General features: G+C 30.5%; 2 protein-coding genes across 3 annotated transcripts in view; both read left to right on the top strand.

Moving 5' to 3' along the window:
• Positions 1 to 13,790, top strand: part of ImpE1 (Ecdysone-inducible gene E1) — a 30,199-nt gene extending 16,409 nt beyond the window's left edge. The window contains exons 3-10 of one of the 2 annotated variants that reach the window (XM_085204614.1): positions 4,920 to 5,051; positions 6,855 to 7,490; positions 7,743 to 7,942; positions 8,196 to 8,283; positions 9,355 to 9,502; positions 11,011 to 11,136; positions 11,529 to 11,653; positions 13,620 to 13,790. In XM_085204614.1, coding sequence (XP_085060740.1) covers positions 4,920 to 5,051; positions 6,855 to 7,490; positions 7,743 to 7,942; positions 8,196 to 8,283; positions 9,355 to 9,502; positions 11,011 to 11,136; positions 11,529 to 11,653; positions 13,620 to 13,648 — 1,484 coding nt within the window. In that variant the 3' untranslated portion in view covers positions 13,649 to 13,790. Of the gene's footprint in view, positions 1 to 4,919; positions 5,052 to 6,854; positions 7,491 to 7,742; positions 7,943 to 8,195; positions 8,296 to 9,354; positions 9,503 to 11,010; positions 11,137 to 11,528; positions 11,654 to 13,619 lie in introns of both variants that reach the window. The other variant, XM_085204613.1, reaches the window with a different exon arrangement.
• Positions 13,791 to 15,651: 1,861 nt separating this feature from the next.
• LOC146527799 (uncharacterized) lies at positions 15,652 to 19,907 on the top strand. The gene is made up of 5 exons (XM_085205011.1): positions 15,652 to 15,905; positions 17,049 to 17,329; positions 17,424 to 17,673; positions 17,777 to 18,083; positions 18,492 to 19,907. Exons 2-5 carry the CDS (start codon positions 17,077 to 17,079, stop codon positions 19,695 to 19,697), a joined length of 2,016 nt encoding a protein of 671 aa, XP_085061137.1. The 5' UTR covers positions 15,652 to 15,905; positions 17,049 to 17,076; the 3' UTR covers positions 19,698 to 19,907.
• The last annotated feature ends 458 nt before the right edge of the window (positions 19,908 to 20,365 follow it).

The following is a 20,365-nucleotide window of genomic DNA, read 5'->3' as shown; positions in this document are numbered from 1 at the left end:
TTCTACTTAATAAATAAATACGTGCTATAAAGACGTGAATATAATAAATTATTATTTTAAATAAATCCATAAAGCTATAAATAACGTAAAAGCTTATTATTTAAAAAACTTCTCAGGCCAATCACGGAGCACGATGACTATAAATCTGTGTTACATTTACACTTCAAGATTTAAAATTGCTTACGAATTGAAGAGTGATTTACTTATTACAACCAATTTGCCAATATGAAGTATCTAAAGAAAATGCTAGATTTTTTTATAATATTTTTGTAACTAATGCTTTTTTATTTTACATTACTAGATAAGGGAGAAGGTTTTTAAAAATGTGAAAAAATATATAAACGAGTATATGAAATGTTGTTTGCCTGCTTTGAAAATTAAAAAAACGCTTGTCCTTTTAAGCAGCTTCTTTAGTTAAGTTAGTAACAGTTAATGAAATAATTATAGTTAATGATGTAATACTTTTATAATTAGATATTTGATTTCATTAGTTTGAATTTTTATCGTTACGAATGGCCTGAAATTAAGAAGATTGATTCGTAATTGAAAGAAAGTAATATAGATATTTTTTATCTTATTATCACTTAAATTCATACATTTCATGACTACATATTTTAATGCTAGATAGTTCACACAAAATAAAAGTAATATATTTTTTTTAATTTCCCGAAATAGGATTTGAACTCAGAACTTGTTTCTGTTCTCCAAAACGACCAAAATACTTACCAAAGCTGTCTATTTATGGGTCATAATCAGAAAAGTGGACATTTTCGAATTCGTAACGTAACTGATAAGTAACAACACTGATAATGTTTGTTACGAAACTGATGACATAAGGCATTATACACAACAAAATAACGATATTATATGAATAAAACTATTGTTTTTTTTATTTAATGAGACACAGATCAAAATTTTAAAGGTTCAATCGTTGAATTAACAGATTATAAATGTAAGAAGAAAACATAACAAAGTGAGAATATTAACAATATATTAATGCTAGTTCGTAACGTAATAAACTTATATTTCTAGTTAGAGATCACAAAGTTAATGATAAAATTAAATTCACTTTAAAATATATCAAAATTTGAGTCGTTATCATTGGAATTAAGTTTAATGCTTTGTAAGTGTTTATTCCGCATATCTTCATATTTAATAGGATTGGTCTTTTTAAGACGTTCTCTATATCTAAAAAAAAAAAGCATTTGTTTCAGCATTTGACATAGGAGCTTACGCTTACTGAAAATACAAAAATATATATCAAAAAATAATAATCACAAAATCACAACTAATTTCAGAAAGAATAAAAATAAATTTTAACTAAATCGGTTCAGCTGTTTCTGAGATTAGCGTGCACAAACACATAGACAAACAAGCAAACAAGCAAAAAAACTTAAAAATCATTATTTTTGGTTACTTTACGTTATGAAAAGTCATATGCCAGCAATTTTTTTTTCTTATATACATATCTTCCATATACAAGCACCGGTTCGATAAAATTTTATTATAAACATATATAAGAAAACATTGGTACCGTAATTGTGAACTAGGCTTCATATTTTCTCAGTTTCGTTACGTAACGAAATATAACGAAATTGAGAATGAAGTCTGAGAAATTCTAACCTTTTTAAATATTTGCTCATAAGCCACGTGTTGCATGTGCAAGCACTGACGTTCTTTTTTGAGATTTTGTAAAAAGAAGCAAATAACATAAACAAGAAAACCAAATTATAGAATACTTACCAAAATAAAAGCCGTTTATAACCCTGAGATGTAATTTTAAGCATTCCCTTTAAAACATTTGAACCCCTCAACTGCTGCGAGAACACTACTGGTTGTAGCTACGACAGCATTGACTTTTAGAATAATGGTGCCACAATAAAGAATAATATTAAACACCATTCAAAATAATTGCGTTCATAATTTAATTGTACGTTACTAGCCCTGAGTAACGAAAAGACAATATTTTGGGACAAATTTAGTTAATTAATATATATTATTTATTAAATAATGTATCAATAAAAGTAGTTCTATTTAATATTATGCATAAAGTAAAGTAATATAAACATATCTGAAATCAAATAAAACCATAAATATTCGTAACAAACCAATTTTTAAAAAGTAAAGTGGTGAATGGGACACGAAAAATTGTATGGAAACATTTTGAAAAGTTTTTTGCAACTAACAAAAAATACTATTATTAGCCTTAATACATTTAAGATATTACAAAAATCTTTAAGTTAATAAGTAAATTTATCTTAAATGGCAAAATATTTAAATTATCTTTAAAATTGTATTTTTAAAACGCATTCAAAGTAGCGGGACAAGAAAAGACACAAAATGTGCACTTTTTCTGATTATGACCCTTATCTTTTATTCATGATTTATTTGTGCTGTATTTTCTAATATATCAAAACTTTGTAATACCAATGGTATTTGAGTTATAAATTATGTTCAAACGTGATTAAATATTTGGATTCTTAATGAAAAGGTATTAATACGATAATTTACAACGGAAAATAAGTAACGGTAAGCGTGATATTTCAAAAATGCATAAATGTATAAATAGTGAGTAAATACAACGACGGCAGTCAACTAATACTATGAAATATCTACTACTTGTATTATATATACAAAAATAATAAAAACTTATGTCGGAATTGTAAAGTACGTTTATTTTTTTTTGTTTTGCTTAAATATACAGACAAATGCAACGAGACAAATAAGTGCCTTTTTAAAAATATTAGGAACTTTTAGAAATGTTATAACATATTATACATACATGTACTTAGAGTCTCATACAAAAAAATTAAGATTTAGATTTCATTACTACTATTTTTAAAATTTTACCTGTTTCCCTACATTGCTGTATTCAATATTTATAAATAAGAGTAATAACATACTTACAATCAATTTTTGAATATTGTTGCGAAAAATAGGTACAAAATATTGATAACAAAATCCAAGACTAGACAAACGCGGTCACTAAGACATTCTTTTCAAATTAGGTCACAGATTATATCTGATGATTGGAAATCGAAAAGCTGCGCGAATTACATTTTCACGGCTGTCAATCCGTGAATGATTTAATAGTCACAAATGCTCACGTTTATGGCCGTGCTATGATTTTTATATTTTTATGTGTTAAACTAGATTTGACACAATTTTTTAAAAATAACTAATCAATGCTATTAATATTAGTTCGTTAATATTAGTTCGAATATGTTTACGCTTACACTATTTAAAAAAAAATGTTTTAAGTAAATAAATATTACAAAAAGTACAGCTTGATATTATTATTTGTATTATGTTTTAAGCGTATTTCATAAGGTTACTTAAACTATATAAGTAATATGTATGCAGTTACGCGGAACATTAGCACTTACATTAGTTTAAAACTATGTATGTATGTATGTAATAACAGCAATTATTATCGATCAGAATAAATTATAGTAGTATTAAAAAATGTTTTATCGGCGCCCATTTGTTTCAAAGAAGCCGCTTGTCTTTTAATTTAATTCGTTATGTGACAGTTACATTAGCTGCTAATCGTTCGAAAGTGATTGCTATGTACACATGCGGAAAGTTATACTAACACTATCATTATAACAAATCAATAGAAAACAACTTTCTTAATATTATAAATTACATCGTGTTGACACATGCGGATATTGGTTCATAAGTGTAATTTAATTACAATTAGATTCCTCCATTTTGTAGTTTTTAATAAGGATAATTTTATTATTTTACCTACTTTCAAATTAATAATTCACGCAAATCATTTTTTTTTTCATTTCTTTGCATTAGTAGCTAGGCAAAAGCGCGGCGATGCAAGAATTCGACGGAAATTGGGGAGCAGAGTGTCTTAACACTATGCTCCCTCTGTGTACAATGCTAAATGAGGGAAACAGTGTGAAGCTGAAAAAAAATAGGTACTAATTAGTGACTGTGCTAAAATATTACATAATAAGAACATTTTATCTTTTAAAAATATACATCTAAAATATTTACATGCTATGTCAAATACAGCTGAACTTGAAACAAATAAAATAAGGTCGCAATTATCCGCGAATGTAGAGTCATGACCTCATCATTCAATTCTACTGTCCACCTCCATTCATGCACTCGTAACAATTGACTATTCACGCCCCCTTTTTAAGGAGATTGTAAATCAGTATCTACTATCTAGGTGTTGGATTTTTTAGAAGTAAATCTTTCAATCTTTTCATATAACGGTATACCACAACAGAATAACAACTACGCTATTGAAACAATTAATAAATAATGTAAGAACGGAACCACAATAAATTATTAATTAAATATAAGCACTTGCAAATTTATTGATAATAGCAATATTATTATATAATTTATTTAAAGAATGCTTAAAGCTGTAGATCCATGTCTAACAGTGTGTGGAAGCTGGCTAATAATTATTTTTATTATTTATACCATACTGGCAACTCGTATCACAATATTTTAAAATACAAAAAAAAATTGCACCATTTTGGCGCGATATGTCATAATCATCGCGTCTGAGATCATGACTATACACAAAAAAAATTTACAGTAAGTTTAAAATTTTAAATATAACAATATTTACAATCTCAATTAACGTGTTGAGTATATGTAATTTGAAAAGATTTATTTATTTATCTAAAGAAGTCATCATCAACAATTAGATATATTCTTCATTTCAATCTTTTGTGAAATTAATATAGGATACTTATTCTAAAAAAAATAAAACAAAATATTTACTACGACTAAAATTTACATTTAGGTCATAATCTTAACGCTTGCCAAAATGCAGTTTTATATGAAGTTTAGTAAATATTCATATTTCAGTTATGAAATATGCAAATTTTACTTTGTAGCCATGCTGTAATAAAAAAATGTTAATACATTTTCTTCTTTCATTTCAGCAACTCTCTTAGGATCTGAATGCGTAGTATCCGAACAATGTACGTTAAAAGTAGCGTATAGCGCTTGTTTGGACGGAGTTTGTCGGTGCTCTGATGGACACTTGCAGTTTCGAAAGCATACATGTTTGTCACGTAAGTATAATTTAACAATTATTGATCGTAATAGTTATTTATATAATTTTATATGTTTTTATTATATCTATATAGTAATAGTTAATAATCTATGAAGATATGGAAGAAAAAATTCCGCACCTATACCTTCTTTAATCTACTTCACGTTTCTTTATTGAGATGTTCGTGAATTCAAAATATAATTGACTCTTTACAATAAGAGAATAGATAAGCCGCCATGCAATTTTATAATGACATGAACAGATGAAAGTTCCGATAACTATGGTTTAGTATATAACTAGGTGACCACCGTAAATCTGTTACAAATTGGAACTCCAAAACCACACACGTCGTTAGTCGTAAAAATTTATTGTACCTAAATATATCGATCGTATTGAATTTTCGTAAAAGTTAATATAAATCTGACATAATTTTACAGCTTTTTAAATGGTTCTTAAAAAAAGTAATAAGTAAAAAATAATTGTATTACAATGTAATTTGTTTGGTAACTACGTTTTTCTCTATAGAACTTTTGAATGTTGGTTACATCAAACCCAATTTTTTACATTTCATTGGTTAATTGGTTCGATATTCTTGCTCTAATTTTTGAACAAAGTTTTTCTCATATCATCTATAATTTACTATAAAAAGTTAATATGATAATTTCCATAATTTATAACTGTGAGAAAAATAGGCAATTGTTCTGTCAAATCAGTGCGGCGCCTTTTATAAGCGTCACTTATAGAATAGACTATAATGCCTGTGTGTGAGATTGGTTTCGAGGCGTCGATTTATGGAACTTGGCATGGATTCTTTAAATCCATTGTGACATGAACATTTCCTACTTGTATTTTTTACATGATTAAATGGTGTCGCATCTACAGATATCTGGTGATATGGTATTATATCTGTTTTCCAATTTTATATATTATCTTGATGATTTTTGTATAAATATGAGCTCCAATTTCCAATTTTATGATTATACAATGATAGGTTTGGTATAGATGGTTTTAATTATTCTTTTACGGCATTTGATAAGAGTTTAATTTTCCTTAGAATAACTAATAAATATGGTAAATATGTTTATTAATTAGGTAAATATATTTTAGTATTTAATACAAATATAAATAATCATAAGTACGAATATCTTGGAACTAGGTCAGTCATTGCACTTCTCGAGTTCGCGTGACAAGAAACAAGAGCATCAAAAATTTGTCATACGTAGTAACACTAATAGATTTCTTTCCATTTTCAAATTTATATTTAACAGTGCTAATGACATTGTAAAAAAAATATCTTTGAAATGAAAATATTATTGATACTTGTTTAATGTTATGAAAAAATAACATTCATTTCAATTCATACTTTACCCATTAAATAATTATTAAATCTCTAAATATTAATAATAAATAATAATTGATATTGAAAAGAGAAACTGTATATTTCCCTGTCGTCAGAGAAGTAATAGAACTGCCGACAGTGTTTGGTGGTGACTTGACGATTCAAAAATACTTGCAATATTCTGAATAAATAACATTTTGAATTTCAATTGCTAATTTATTATAATTTATTTGTTATTAATTATTTTACAATAATTATAATAAAAGTAACTGAATATTTGCCATGGCTGTTTCAAAGTATAATTTATTAGAGCGTATAGTGACAAGCCGTTTATTCACTGTCAAGCAAATTGTTAACTATGGTTCATAACCTACAACCACTGTAAAGCACTAATGATTTCACGGTTGACAAGTCCAGAACGGTTGTCAACCAATATGTCTTATTGACCACAACTTATAATATAATAACTCTATCATTTCACAGCCGCGCCGCCTGGTCATGTGTGCTACAGTAATGAGCATTGTCGTTTATGGGACAAAGAAAGTCATTGCGAATTTGTTATACACAATTTGTTTGGAAGATGTGCATGCAATACGTTCTTCAAACAATCTGGAGACAATTGCATTGCTCAAAAACAATCTTCATACGCTACGGAGCCTGTAATAGTCGAGCAAGAAGTAGCTACGGTAGATTCATCCAAGGAACCGCTATTACACAAGGAATTACCAACTAAATTACCTAAGATTCCAGTATCAAAATACAGTAAGCCTAATTTGTTAGAAGACAAAGAAGTACAACCAAGCAATTTGCCCCTGTTTACTAGTAAAAATGACGTGCTTAGCACTCAAGAGGACAGTCCCTTAATGCAAGCGGTACTGAAGGCACCGACGGTAGAGCCTAGTAAACGTCTTCCAATATCAAACAGAAAGGATGGTGATCCAAATGAATTGATAAGAGTTGATGAAATGACCGCTAACCTGCACGCTAACGATCAACCCGTTTATAGAGTCGTAACGCAACCAACAGTTGAAAAGAAATCTAACAAGAAGAGCTCGTCTAAAGATCAAAACATCAGCAAATCGAACAAAAGTGGTCACCAGAAAAAGTCGTCTATGAAAGGTGAGTTAAAATATTTTATTGTCTAATGTTAATAAGAAATGATATAATAACAATCAAAGTGTATTACGATAAATACGTTTTGTCAAAATCTTGCCCATGCCAATATTATGGCACAATCGACTAGTCGTGTAATAGGCTTTCTGCGCTTTGTGAGGAAAAGAAGGAAGACAATAAAAAAACCGCCGTCTATAACTTCAGGACCGCTGCGTCTCGTCTATTATAATAAGGAATACAAAATGTATATGCATTTAGATAAGAACCGCGTCCGTGCAGACGTGAGTTCCCACGAGGGACCAGCGTCGCTGGGCATGCCGTGCGCTGTGGACAGCCAGTGCCGGGCCCTCGACCCGCATTCCCGTTGTGTCAACAAACGCTGCGACTGCGCATATAGAAATAATTCTACTTCCGCTTGCTCTGCGAGGAATAGAAGATGTTTACCGGGAACGTTTCAGGTGACTTTAATTATTTTTTATAAATGGAATAAATGTAACTTAAGATTGAAAAAAAATAATGAAATTGTTTAACACTGGCCACACGTGATCTTTATACATACTAAATTTAATGAAAATATAATGTTGAAGTCAATTCAAATTTCAATTATCAGCCAATATAAGACGGTAGAGAGTTAGAACCTCTAATAATAATCATCCGTAACATACCAGAGTCAATATTGCGTAAATCTCATATATTAAAATAATATTCCAGTGTCGATCGACCGGCACCTGTATCAGCTGGTACTTCGTGTGCGACGGCCGCAAGGACTGCCCTGACGGCTCCGACGAGAAATGCCAAGGTACTGGTAAAGGTAACTATGCACTAACACTTCCTTTCTTTTGCACTTACTTAATTTTGTTAATTTCTCTTTGGAATCAGGTGGTGGTATAATTTTGTTATAGTTTTTACTAGATGTAAAAGAAAGCCTTTAACTTATGCCTTAAAAATGTTAATTCTCCGAAAAAATGCACCAATGTATTTTTTTATTAATGCATTTATACCGATTGAAAAAAGAGTGTGACTTGTAAACACGTCTTTCAAGTTTCTAACTTCTTAATATTATAATTTGGAGATAAAACTTTAAAAAAATATTACATGAATGATAACGTTATTTAAAATTTTAATGTATCTACAAAAAAGCTTTAAGCTCAATAATTGGGTTTTAGATGTTGTGATCATTAGTTATTATTTAGGTGCAACTGATTCCAGATTTTTAACACTAATAATTTCTAATCTAGGTTAGTGTCACTCTTTGATCTATCACTATCGACAAATCAGTAGAATAATTATGTAATATTTATACTATGATAAATAGGTGGTAGTTGTAAGCAACATATTACTATTTGGAAATTGCTCTATAACACGATCAGGTGTTGGTACATACGTATACATATATAAAATATGTACTCGTATATTTATAAACGTAACAAAACTTTTTAATATACATTTGGATGCATGTGCCAAATGTAGTGCATGATTCATACAGTTTTCTGGACGCAAATTAAGATATCCTACTATTGTCACTAATTTCAATAATTTCATATAAATATTTTAAGCTTCACGTTGTATCCAGCACGTACCAAGGGTAGGCAAAAGGATCCTGATTCTGATCCTGGGAACCTAGTGTTTAGACACTTTGTTGCCATTAAGACACTACCCTTCTCCACATTCCGCCGATCGACCGCCGAAGAACGATGGACCTTAGCGTGCACATTGTTACTTGTAACTAAAAACTGGTGTACCCACAATCAGTTTTTTTTATTTAATGCTGATTGATACGAACAAATTGAAATAAGAAAAACTAATATCAAATTATATTTTACTCATGTGAATGTTTATTAACAAAATATACATGAATATTACAACGCAGAGCGCACAGGCGAGCGGTGCCCCATGCACGCGTTCCGGTGCGGTGGGGCGGGCGCGCCGTGCGTGTCGCGAGCCGCGCGCTGCGACGGCACGCCTCAGTGCCCCGGCGGGGAGGACGAGAGGAACTGCCGTGCTACTAAGAAGAGGGGGTAAGGAAGATACACGTCTGAGTAGCTTTTAAAATCAATTTGATTGGGTGATTTACAAAAATAGACTATGACCTAACGATGACTAAAATGAAAAGTTCTTTTTATTTTACTTTAAAGAAAAACTTTACTTTGTTTTATAATTACAAAATGTTCTCACTTGATATCCAAACCTATACTCATAAGGATGCTATTACTAAACGGGTATAGGTGATCTATTTACTATAATAACACTTAAATTACTATTAATCAGTAATTTCATATGGTAATCCTATAGTCTAACATCGCCCGCCGGTTCTACAGGAAAGCTATTTATAAATGAACTAGCTTATCAAATTACCGTAGCATTCCGTAGTAAAAACACGTCCTCCACCGGATATACCTACCTTATATAATCCTCCGAATGAAGTATTTCCACGACTAATATTATTAATCTATAAAATATATAAGTTTGCGGCGTTAAGTTCCGCCAATCAACATGCCATGAGAATTCGGGGGTAACTGGGGAACGAAGGTATCTTAATAAGAACGGAGTGTAAACTGGGTTTTCATATTCCCTCTGCCTACCCTTCTTTGTGAGGGATACAGTGTGAGGGGAGAAAAATATAAATTACATATAGTTAGATTTCTTTCTCGTTGTATATTAGAAAACTTTATTTGAGTGTTTAAACTACTTGTTTTACATATCTGGCATTTTGCCTGTCAGTTCTCCTCTTTCTGCCTATTCAGAAATATCGCGTGCTGAATAGGATTTAAACCTATCTAAATACAATTGTTACAATTCATTGATAAAAAAAATACTTTCCCGCATGCTGACTCTTTCAAATTTCATACACAGCTAGTCTTACACTATTAAGGAACTAAAACAAAAAGATCATTGATGATTACTTAGAACCTGATCTCCCGTTTCATACGGTCCATTATACTTAGCTAACTCCATTAAAGGAAGCTGGCCCCTAATAAAAAGCGTAACAGTTTCTCCATACTAAAAAGGTTTCATTCAGCATTACACAACTGTCCACCTGGTGTATGTTATGAAGCCGGTATTTTATTCATAGAATATGATGTTATGGTTTTTCCAGTATTTGTTGCATTTTGCTGTGCCTTGTGTGCTTCACCTTATTCTGTTGTAGCTTATATTCCCTTAGAGTACGAGCTCATAATATTTGGCTGAGTTAAATTTAAACCTATAAATACCTGTAAATGTATTTATTTTTTTACACATCGGTCGTATTTGGGGAATTAAACAGGAAAACTTAGTACCAAAATTGTGTTCAAACGTATACTGTAATTAATATTAGATAGGCTTGTAGTTTGCAAGTATTTTTTTTGCGTTTAGTAAAGTTTAAATTATTAGTAGAACATTTGGTTCTTCTACATAATTTCAAATAGAAATTAATTAATATTATTACAAAACTCTGGCCATAACTATAAAATACCTGTAGTTTAACAGTAAATAACTAACCTAACCTACCTACCTATAGTATAACAATATTTGTTTCTGGTTGCAGTTGTCCACGACACACGTTCCGCTGCGGCTCCGGCGAGTGTCTCCCCGAGTACGAGTTCTGCAACGCGATCATATCCTGCAAGGACGCGTCCGATGAACCACCGCATCTGTGCAACGAGCCCTCCAGGTAAATTGAGTATTTAATGTTAGATTTGTTTTGTTTAGATAGGTAGAGAGAGAAAAGTTTTATAGCGAAAGCAAATCTTATAGAATAGTAGAGCTAGACCCTTGTTATTTTATTAAGCCTGAAAGTTTTTTCGCATACACCAAAGACAGGTAAGTACTACTAGGGAATACGGATCTAGAATGGTGGTTACTTTGGTAGTTATTAGGTAACTAAACTAACTAACTTTCGTTAATTTTTTATCTCATTTTCTTGGCAATATGATTAGAAATGACGATGTTCATTGCCAGTTACTTAGTATGGTTTAACTCTCTGTCAGAGACCCGAGAATAATATTTTTACACATTAGTTAATTAAAATGATATATTGTTCTTATTGTATATGTATGGGTGCAGATGGCGCGCGGCGGAGTTCTGCCCGCTGCGATGCGGCAACGGGCGCTGTCGCAGCACGGCGGTGGCGTGCTCGGGCCGCGACGGCTGCGGTGACAACAGCGACGAGATCGCGTGCAACGTGTGCCGTTAGTGCTATATCTTGTATTATTTATAGTTAAAGGCAACCCTTGTGGTTGACGCGATGCCCACGACGAGTTTGTGCCTTTCCTTGAGATAAGGGGAATTAATTATTTTAATTTACTCGCTCCAATAACAAGAACAAGCGCATCGCTAAATTCCGTCATTGATCATGTGTATTGCATTATCTGGTCTTATCAGGACAAAAATATAAAGATACCTAATTAAATAAATAAAATCTTTTTCGGAAAGACAATAGAACCTACAAACAACTATAGCTTTTATTGATAGAATATATTCAAATGTATTTTTGAACATATTTTTAAATTTTATAATAAACGTTTGTACTCCCTTGCTGAATTTCAGTTTATAGGGTCATAGATTAAGACTTGTAAAATGTTTAGTGTAAAATGTTTCATTATCAGCTTGCGTCCTATTAAATTCAGGATATGTTAACATCATGACACATTCAACTACAAATTACGAAATACATACATTATATCTTGTTGTCGTTGTCACGTTTACACACTCCTGCGTCGCGACTGGTTGTGGGTTCGATGCCCACTCAGGGAAATAAAAGAGAAGCGTGGCGTTTGGTTCCTCTTCACAACACGCAATGCCTCCCAAATGCGGCAGGAAGTAGAGAACGGAGTGTCTTAACACTAGTTTCCATCTGCCTGTCCTGCTGGCTGCGTATCGCTGATATATACATTATATCATTAAGAGGGTTATCATTAAAATGATTACATCAGTACGTAACTTTGTACTTACGGGAATAAATGACCTCAGTTATAGTAGGCCATTGTCAGCAGTCACATCCTGCTTCAACATCATCAGTGGAATACAATTGTTTGGAATTGTATTCCACTGATATAGTAAATCATGATTCAGCATTAATTTGCGCTGCGTGATTAGCTTGGTCTTATACATTGACTGAATTTGGAAAGAAAAGAAGAGGGAACCTAGTGTTAACGTAGGGAACACTCCGTTTCCTCATTTTTGGCGAAAAATCGAGACATTATCCATTTAGTTGCGAAACTCAACCCAGCGTCTTACCTTGTTACCATAATCTCCCGTAAGAATCAAACTCAAAACCCTCTCGGATACCGTCACTCGCTTGACCCAGCACTGCGCCACGACGATGTCAATTGTTATTAGGTATATTTCTTTTTCTCATATTTTTATTAAATTACATATTTAATAAATAATGTAACTATACATATTTTCGTTTCCTGTAATTAGTTGAATAAATTAAGATAAATCTTGACTACATACTATTTATTACCTTGGGGTCAGCATAAATCTTGAGAACTTTTAATGAACAATAGAAATTAATCATCACATCAAATAATGCATCGTCAGAATAAACTATGAACCTACATCATTTATTATAAAAAACAATGAATAATCAGGGAAAATTTTTCGAATAATTAATACCTTATTGTACTACTTACATTGGGGCCGTCGTGAAGCAGGAACACAAGGATGTAACTGTCATGAGGCGGTTTTGATTTCGATTCCCACTGGGGGGAATTAATTATTATTTATTAATATTTTCTTTCCTTTTCTGGCATCAAGGCAAAATCCCGGTGTCAAGTTTGGACAGTCAACACCTAATGCCTTGAAAAATTCGACCGAAAGTGCGGAACGGAGTGTCTTAAGGCCTTAAGGTTCCTCTGCCTACCCGGCTATATGCGTGATACAGCGTGAAGCTGATTATTTTTTTTTTATCATATTGTCGGTTTTACAGTGTAAACCTAGTAAATTATCAGCAAACAAAAATATTTTTAAGAAAACTATGAGCATATTATCACTCAGGTTTTTCAGATTTTCAAAATTGATTTGTATTCTCCATTTTGTATTTTTTACACTTTCGAATGGTATAAAAGTGTACATGAAAAAACACTTTAAACCGACGATATGTAAGATGTGTTTCAATCCACTACATAATTAAATATTGGTGTTCTGTCTCAGGGTGTCCAGCTCCACCGCAACTACAGTGAAGTGTTAAGATATGGTATTTACATGACACCAACAACGCTGCCTCCGGATCTCACGACCCATCTGACATCAGATAAACGAATTTTGTTTATATTAGGAAATTATAGCTTACAAAATTTGAGATTTTAGTAATGTTATCTTATTCGAATTAGATTAGATTTTACATTCAAATCAAAATTCTAAATTAGTTTAGTATACTAATAGTACACCGTATATCGATATAAAATTAATACGTATTTGATTATGTTTTTTTAATAATTCGAATTCTCTTTATTGTAATTTATTTAAAAAAAGTGTATAATAAGAATTATCTGCCACGCAAATAAGACTGAGAAATGATCAATTTTATTTTATTTCATAAACTTAGTTACATGTATTCAATAACTTAATAACTTACTTAAATAACACTATGTCAATAAAAATACAATCGAATTGATAACCTCCTTTTCTTACAGAAGTCGGTTAAAAATAAACTAAAGTAGGGGTACTAATAAAACCCAACAAACGTTTTAACCTTTTTCATATCATTTTTATTACGTTTCTAACAATTAAGTAACTAATTGTGGCTTTTAAGTTTAATAATATCTTATTTTGGTTTTAAAAATGCTCATTTGCGAAATTGAATATATGTAACTAAAATTTTAAACATTTAAATATAAAGTGTTTGTATTTTACATTTTTATTAGATTTTAAGTTACTTAGACCAATTATTGTACTATGTTTTAAACAAGCGGCAGAAAAGTTTCTTTTTTTTTCAGATATTCATATTTTTATGTTAGGGCTTTATAAATTCCTAGATATATCTAATTTTTTAAATTTTATTGTAATAAAATTTTCATTAAAGCTTTCATCACTATTTCATAACGTTAACTTTCAAATCACCGTTTTAATCAATTAAAAGTAATCAATTAAACGTTAGACAGAAATTTTAAAATATATTTAAAAGAAGATACAAGTAAGGTCATATAAATATAATAACGATATTGACAAAAAAGATAAATTTTCATTTTGAAATATTTATCTAATAAAAACAAATAAATTTTATTATCCAGTATATTTATTTTATTATACTGCCGTTAAGTTAAATGTTGCTCTTGCTTATTACTACATTTCTTTTATTCCAAACTACATAGGTACGCTTTCGCCATTCTTATTCTATTAAATAATTAAACTTAATTAATTTCTCGAGAAAGTGGTAATAATATCGATATTTAATTAATGACGAATAAATTCTTTCAGCAATACAGAGACAAATATAAAATTCACTAAGATTCACTGTAACAATACAATATTCATATCTCCTACGTTATATTATATTGTAAATATATGTATGTTTAAGTTATTTTTACTAAAACAATAAATAATTTTAATAATCATTAAATATCATACGAAATATTTATTTCTAAGGTTTAATTTATTTCCTTCATTTTTATTTTGTTAGTTTTGTATTAGATTAACTTAACTATTTTATGAAATCCAGTATTCTGTTTAGAAGTTTAAATATAAAGTTTAGTTTAATGTGCTTTATGAATACGAGTGTAATTTATTGTATAATATGGTGTTAATGTTGCGTGAATGTGTAAAATTATATTTATATAATAATAAAATAAATAAAGAAAAATAAAAAATATAAATTATATTTTATTACCTGCGGGATAGCCCTTTAAAATAAGAAGATGGCAAATATTTCCTTTTATTTTTGACATACACCGATTATTTTACTACATATCATAAATAATTTACAGTAGATATATGGCCCGGATACTACTTATATATTAATAAGAGATACTAATAATAGAGACCAGTTGTGATTGTTTGTGGGTTCGATGCCCAGGAAAAACGCGGCGTTAAGTTCCATCTTAGCACAAGGTTCCCTCAGCCTAAACTGCTGTGTGCAGGATACAACTGATTCATAAGAGGTAATGAAAAACTAAATGGTTATAACTAAAACACTGCGATCACCACGAACTTTAAAAATAAACAGTGATTTACAATGTTTAGGATATACGAACGATGAGAATGAAAAAAAAAACTTTTATTACTATTTATTTTTGCTATGGATATATTTATAAGTGTGCTTGTATTTATATTGATACGAGATTTTGGAGCATGCGCAGTATGCACTAATGTGCCAGACATGACGTCACAGGTTTGTCTGATGTTGTTCCCGGTAAGCACTCGGAGCACCATGTCCTTTGTGGAGCGAAAACACACAATATCAATAAAATATTACTACATTTCTTAAATACCTAAGAATTGGTGAGTACACTTTCACTAACCTCAGTTTCTAGCTTTGCGTTGTTATTTTAATATAAAAATCTTTTTGTTATATCTGAAACGTTTGAATATTTTGTAGGATATACAAATTGTTAATAGCTCATAATTAACCATCGTGACTAAAATATTATAAGATAAGATACGTAACTATTGAACGAACGTAACATATTTAATTAAAAATATTTCTCAATCGTTATGTTATTAGTAATACTCAAGTAAAACTTGTTACTGACACGTGAATAATATACAAATGTTATTACTATCGGTAATTTATTTTTATTAATAACATAAACATCATCGTTAATGTTTACAAAATATCTAACATGCACAATTCATTTTCTTTAAACTCGCCATAAAGAAAGCAGTGGCGATTGTTATTTATACAACGCTTATAAACTATGGAGAATAATAATGAACATTCGATAATAGTTCGTAGTATTAATATCTCTATACAATTATTCAGTCCTATCTCAAGGTAAGTTAAGTGTCTACAAAATGAAGGCAGAGGCCAGTAATTGGCTGGCTCTACACGTCCTTAGTGTTTTTTTTAATTGACCTACAAAGTTCGTGGTTTAACAATTCCTTGACTTTATCTGTCAGTTAAAAAGAATATGTTACGTTTTAAAAGGAAATCGCGTCCTAAGGATATTTAGTGAAACAATTATTAAATAATAAATTTAAAAACAGGCCCTTCGTGGTGCAGGGGCGTAAGTGTGCGCGACTGGTTGTGGATTCAAACCCCACTCGAGTGTTTAAATTTTTATTTCTTCGCTCTGGTGTCACAGCGCTGAATTCCGACATTCGACACAAAATGCCTAAAAATATCTTTAGGTACGCTGTACATAAAGATATTTTTAATTTTTAAAAAGTTGCATCGTCGAGAAATTCGCGATAAATATATGTATTAATCAACTTTATATATATATATATGTATGTATTAAAATTGTAAAATACTTAATTAACACAAAATAGGAACGCACATGTTAATCATTATTCCATTCGTGATAAAATGTTAGCTAGTAGGTACTTAATTGTTATAACGCAGATTAAAAAAGTAAATAAATATGTCAATCAAAAATGACTTTATAAGTACAAATATTAACTTATAACTAATTATTGTTTCAGGTTAAAAAAGCTAACTAGAATAACAGGCATGAAGTCCGTGAAAACCAGTTTCGGAGTGGCAACAGTTTGCATATGCTTCTTTATTTTATTAGTTTATCATTTCTATCACTTTTCATTTGCACAAAATTATTCTAATACTGATTTTATTGTTGAACAACCATCTGTGAATAGGAAAAGGAGTTATAGTGCACCTATGAAACATTTGCCTTTAAGTGAGATATACAACGATATATCTTATAGAGATCAAGATTTTTCCATTGAGTTCGAAGAATCTAAGCAAGGTTGTCATTCGTATATCATAATATATATTTCATTAACGAAAAAGCATTTTTTAACAAAAAATTAAGCTTTTTTTATTTATTTTATGATTTTCAGCTGAAATGATTAATACGCCGGGATGTCATATACCAATTGCAATGGTCAATTATAAAACCACTAAAGATTGGAAACCTGCATCATGTGGAGAACGAGCAGTAGTTTTAGAACGAATTGATGCAACCAAACTGCGTGTATCTTTAAGAGACAAGATTATGAAAAAATATGTGAAACAATCTTTACCATATAGTTGTTGTTACAAATTCTTTCAGCGCTCATCGAGGCCTGGCTATCAATATAGAAGACTTCGGTAAAACATAATTAAAAAATATTTTTAGTATAAAATATGGAACTTAAGAAGTCGTGATAGTTCAGCAAATTTTTGTTTATAATCGTTCGTTGTTCAATTGCAGGTATACAAATTGCAAAGAACTGCATAATAACCATATAATTCTTTTAAAAAACGACTTTATCAACATCCAATGTTTTCAAAACGTCAACAATATATCTTATCTTATATATGAAGATGTTTATGCGTTTTGCAAAAAAAAGAATACTACATACAAACATATTAGGGACAAAACTAAACATAAGCCGAAATATAATATGCTGATTGTGGGGATGGATTCTATGTCTTTATCACGTTTTGTCCAAACAATGACTAGAACCGTAACATTTTTGAAGAACAATTTTTGGCCTGGTTTTAGAGGATATCATAAGGTATGCTTATAAACAATACATAATATATGTATTTATAATATTTATAATAAATAGACTCCTATTTTTTTGTATTTTAATTGATTGAAATAGCTTCACTCATCAATTCAGTCAAGAATAATTTAGGCTCTATCTATCTTTTACAGATGATGAGAGATATATTTATATACAACAATTGTAAATCGTTCATTTTTATTAATATAAACCAGAATCAAGCTATATAACGCATGTAGCAGGGTAGGCAGAGGGAACCTAGTGTTAAGCACTTCACTCGCGAATTCTGGGTTCACGCCGCGCTTTTGCCTCGACACCGGAGCCAGAGATAATTAAATATTTGATTTCCTCGAGTGGAAATCGAACCCATATAATATTTAAAATATTTTATATTTATAAAACTATTTTTAACCGCAGGTAGGTGATAATACATTTCCAAATTTGATGGCTGCGTTAATGGGTAAAAATCTATCAACAATTGCAAACCAATGTTTGGGTAAGATGGACCAATGTAGTGATCTACTTATTTGGAATATTTTTAAAAAATCGGGCTACGTAACCGCCTACGGAGAAGACTATTTAAAATTACCCGATATGTTTAGCAAAGGCTATACGTTCCATCGTCCTCCTGCTGATCACTATATGAGGACTTTTTTTCTTAAAGGAGAACGAGAGATAAACAATCATTCTTTATTATGCAATGGAAAAGTTTCTTCTGGTCAACAACTACTAAATTATGCCTTAGATTTTGTCTTAACCTACAGAAGTGATGCATTTTTTGGCTTCTTCTGGATGAATTCCTTCAGCCATAATATTAACAATCGACCTCAGGGTGCAGACAAACTTTTTGAAGATTTCTTTAACCGTCTTTCTTATACAGGAGCACTAGACAATACATTTATAATATTTTTAAGCGATCACGGGATTCGATTTGGGGAACATCGTCTAAAAATGGAATCTTATTATGACGATAGAATGCCATTTCTTTTTTTATGGGTACCGAGAACATTTAAAATAGACCATCCAGAGAAGCTCAAATCAATTAATATTAATCAATTCAGACTCTTGACACCATATGATTTGTTTAATACAATGCTTGAAATTCACGAACTCTCCGTCGGTAATTATACACAAGAAGTTCAACCTTCCGCGAGACATCAAAGCATATTTAACATCGTGAGCGCGGATCGCACTTGCCAGGACGTTGGCATTCAGGATAAGTGGTGTAGTTGTCACAAATTGTATCCCCTTGACGTAGGAGATACGGAAGGAGTTAAGACCGTGCGCTTTGTAGCGACCTATATACAAAATACAATAAAAAATATTAAAACTAAACGTTGCTGGAGTTGCATTAATCTAACACTTAATAATGCGAGTAGAATACATTTCTATTACGATAAGGATAAAACAAATATGTATTATGTCGTTGCATTTTCTATGAAACCAAAAAATATTTTTTATGAAGCTACTGTGTTAGGTAGAGATAATACTATGGAACTTGTGGGAGCGGTCAATATCATCTCGCCTTACAGAGGGTTTGGGTACTGCACAGTTAACCATGAAGATAGAATATTCTGTGTGTGCCAAAAAATTAACAATTGTCGTTTAAAAACAACCGTATAGTCTATGGTTGTTAATTTATAAGATGTACCTAAAAACATATTAAAGATTAAAAGAATTTGTAAAAAAAATCTTAATATCAAGCTGTGATATAATTACACGTATAAGTTTATATCGATATAATTTTTTCTAATATGAATTTACTTATTTAATTTATGAAAATTTACTAAATATAAATGACTGAGTTAATGTAAATAAATAAATTGTTTTTTATCTTGGCTCTTTTTTCTATTTATATCCTTCTGAGTTTCAAATATTTAATGTACCATACAAAAATTAAAAATATATAATAAGTCAATTTAACAATAGAACAAAAAGATAGGCTTTGAAAAATTTTAGATGTAGCCTGACTAAGCGGTTTATACATAAAATTATTCCAAGTTACTAAAATAAAAAAAATATATTTGAATTTCAATTAAAAAATAACCAATATAACGTAGATGTTAAATATATGTTATAAACTTTAAACTAAATGACTCATAAGAATAATTATTTACAATGCCAACAGTATACAGTGCCAAATTATCTATATTTGTCTATATTACATTATTTATCACAGCCGCATAGTGTCTGGCATTAGCGATCATCTGTTTACAGAATTTCATTAGGGATTAGAGGCCTGTGATAAGTTGCCAATTTCACTCTCGCCTACCATAACAGATATAATTAGC

The sequence above is a fragment of the Heliconius melpomene genome, chromosome 20, assembly GCF_056956725.1.
Source record: "Heliconius melpomene rosina isolate 202511_hmr_F chromosome 20, ASM5695672v1, whole genome shotgun sequence".
Classification (NCBI taxonomy): domain Eukaryota; kingdom Metazoa; phylum Arthropoda; class Insecta; order Lepidoptera; family Nymphalidae; genus Heliconius; species Heliconius melpomene.
Note: the sequence above shows the minus strand (reverse complement) of the source record. Positions and strands in the feature narration are given on the sequence as shown.

Bases quoted from the DNA above. Each gene is read 5' to 3' on its own strand.
- LOC146527799 (XM_085205011.1), top strand. From the start codon at position 17,077: ATGAAGTCCGTGAAAACCAGTTTCGGAGTGGCAACAGTTTGCATATGC. The intron at 17,330-17,423 runs GTTGTCATTCGT...TATGATTTTCAG, and splicing joins GTTCGAAGAATCTAAGCAAG to CTGAAATGATTAATACGCCG. The intron at 17,674-17,776 runs GTAAAACATAAT...GTTCAATTGCAG, and splicing joins TATCAATATAGAAGACTTCG to GTATACAAATTGCAAAGAAC.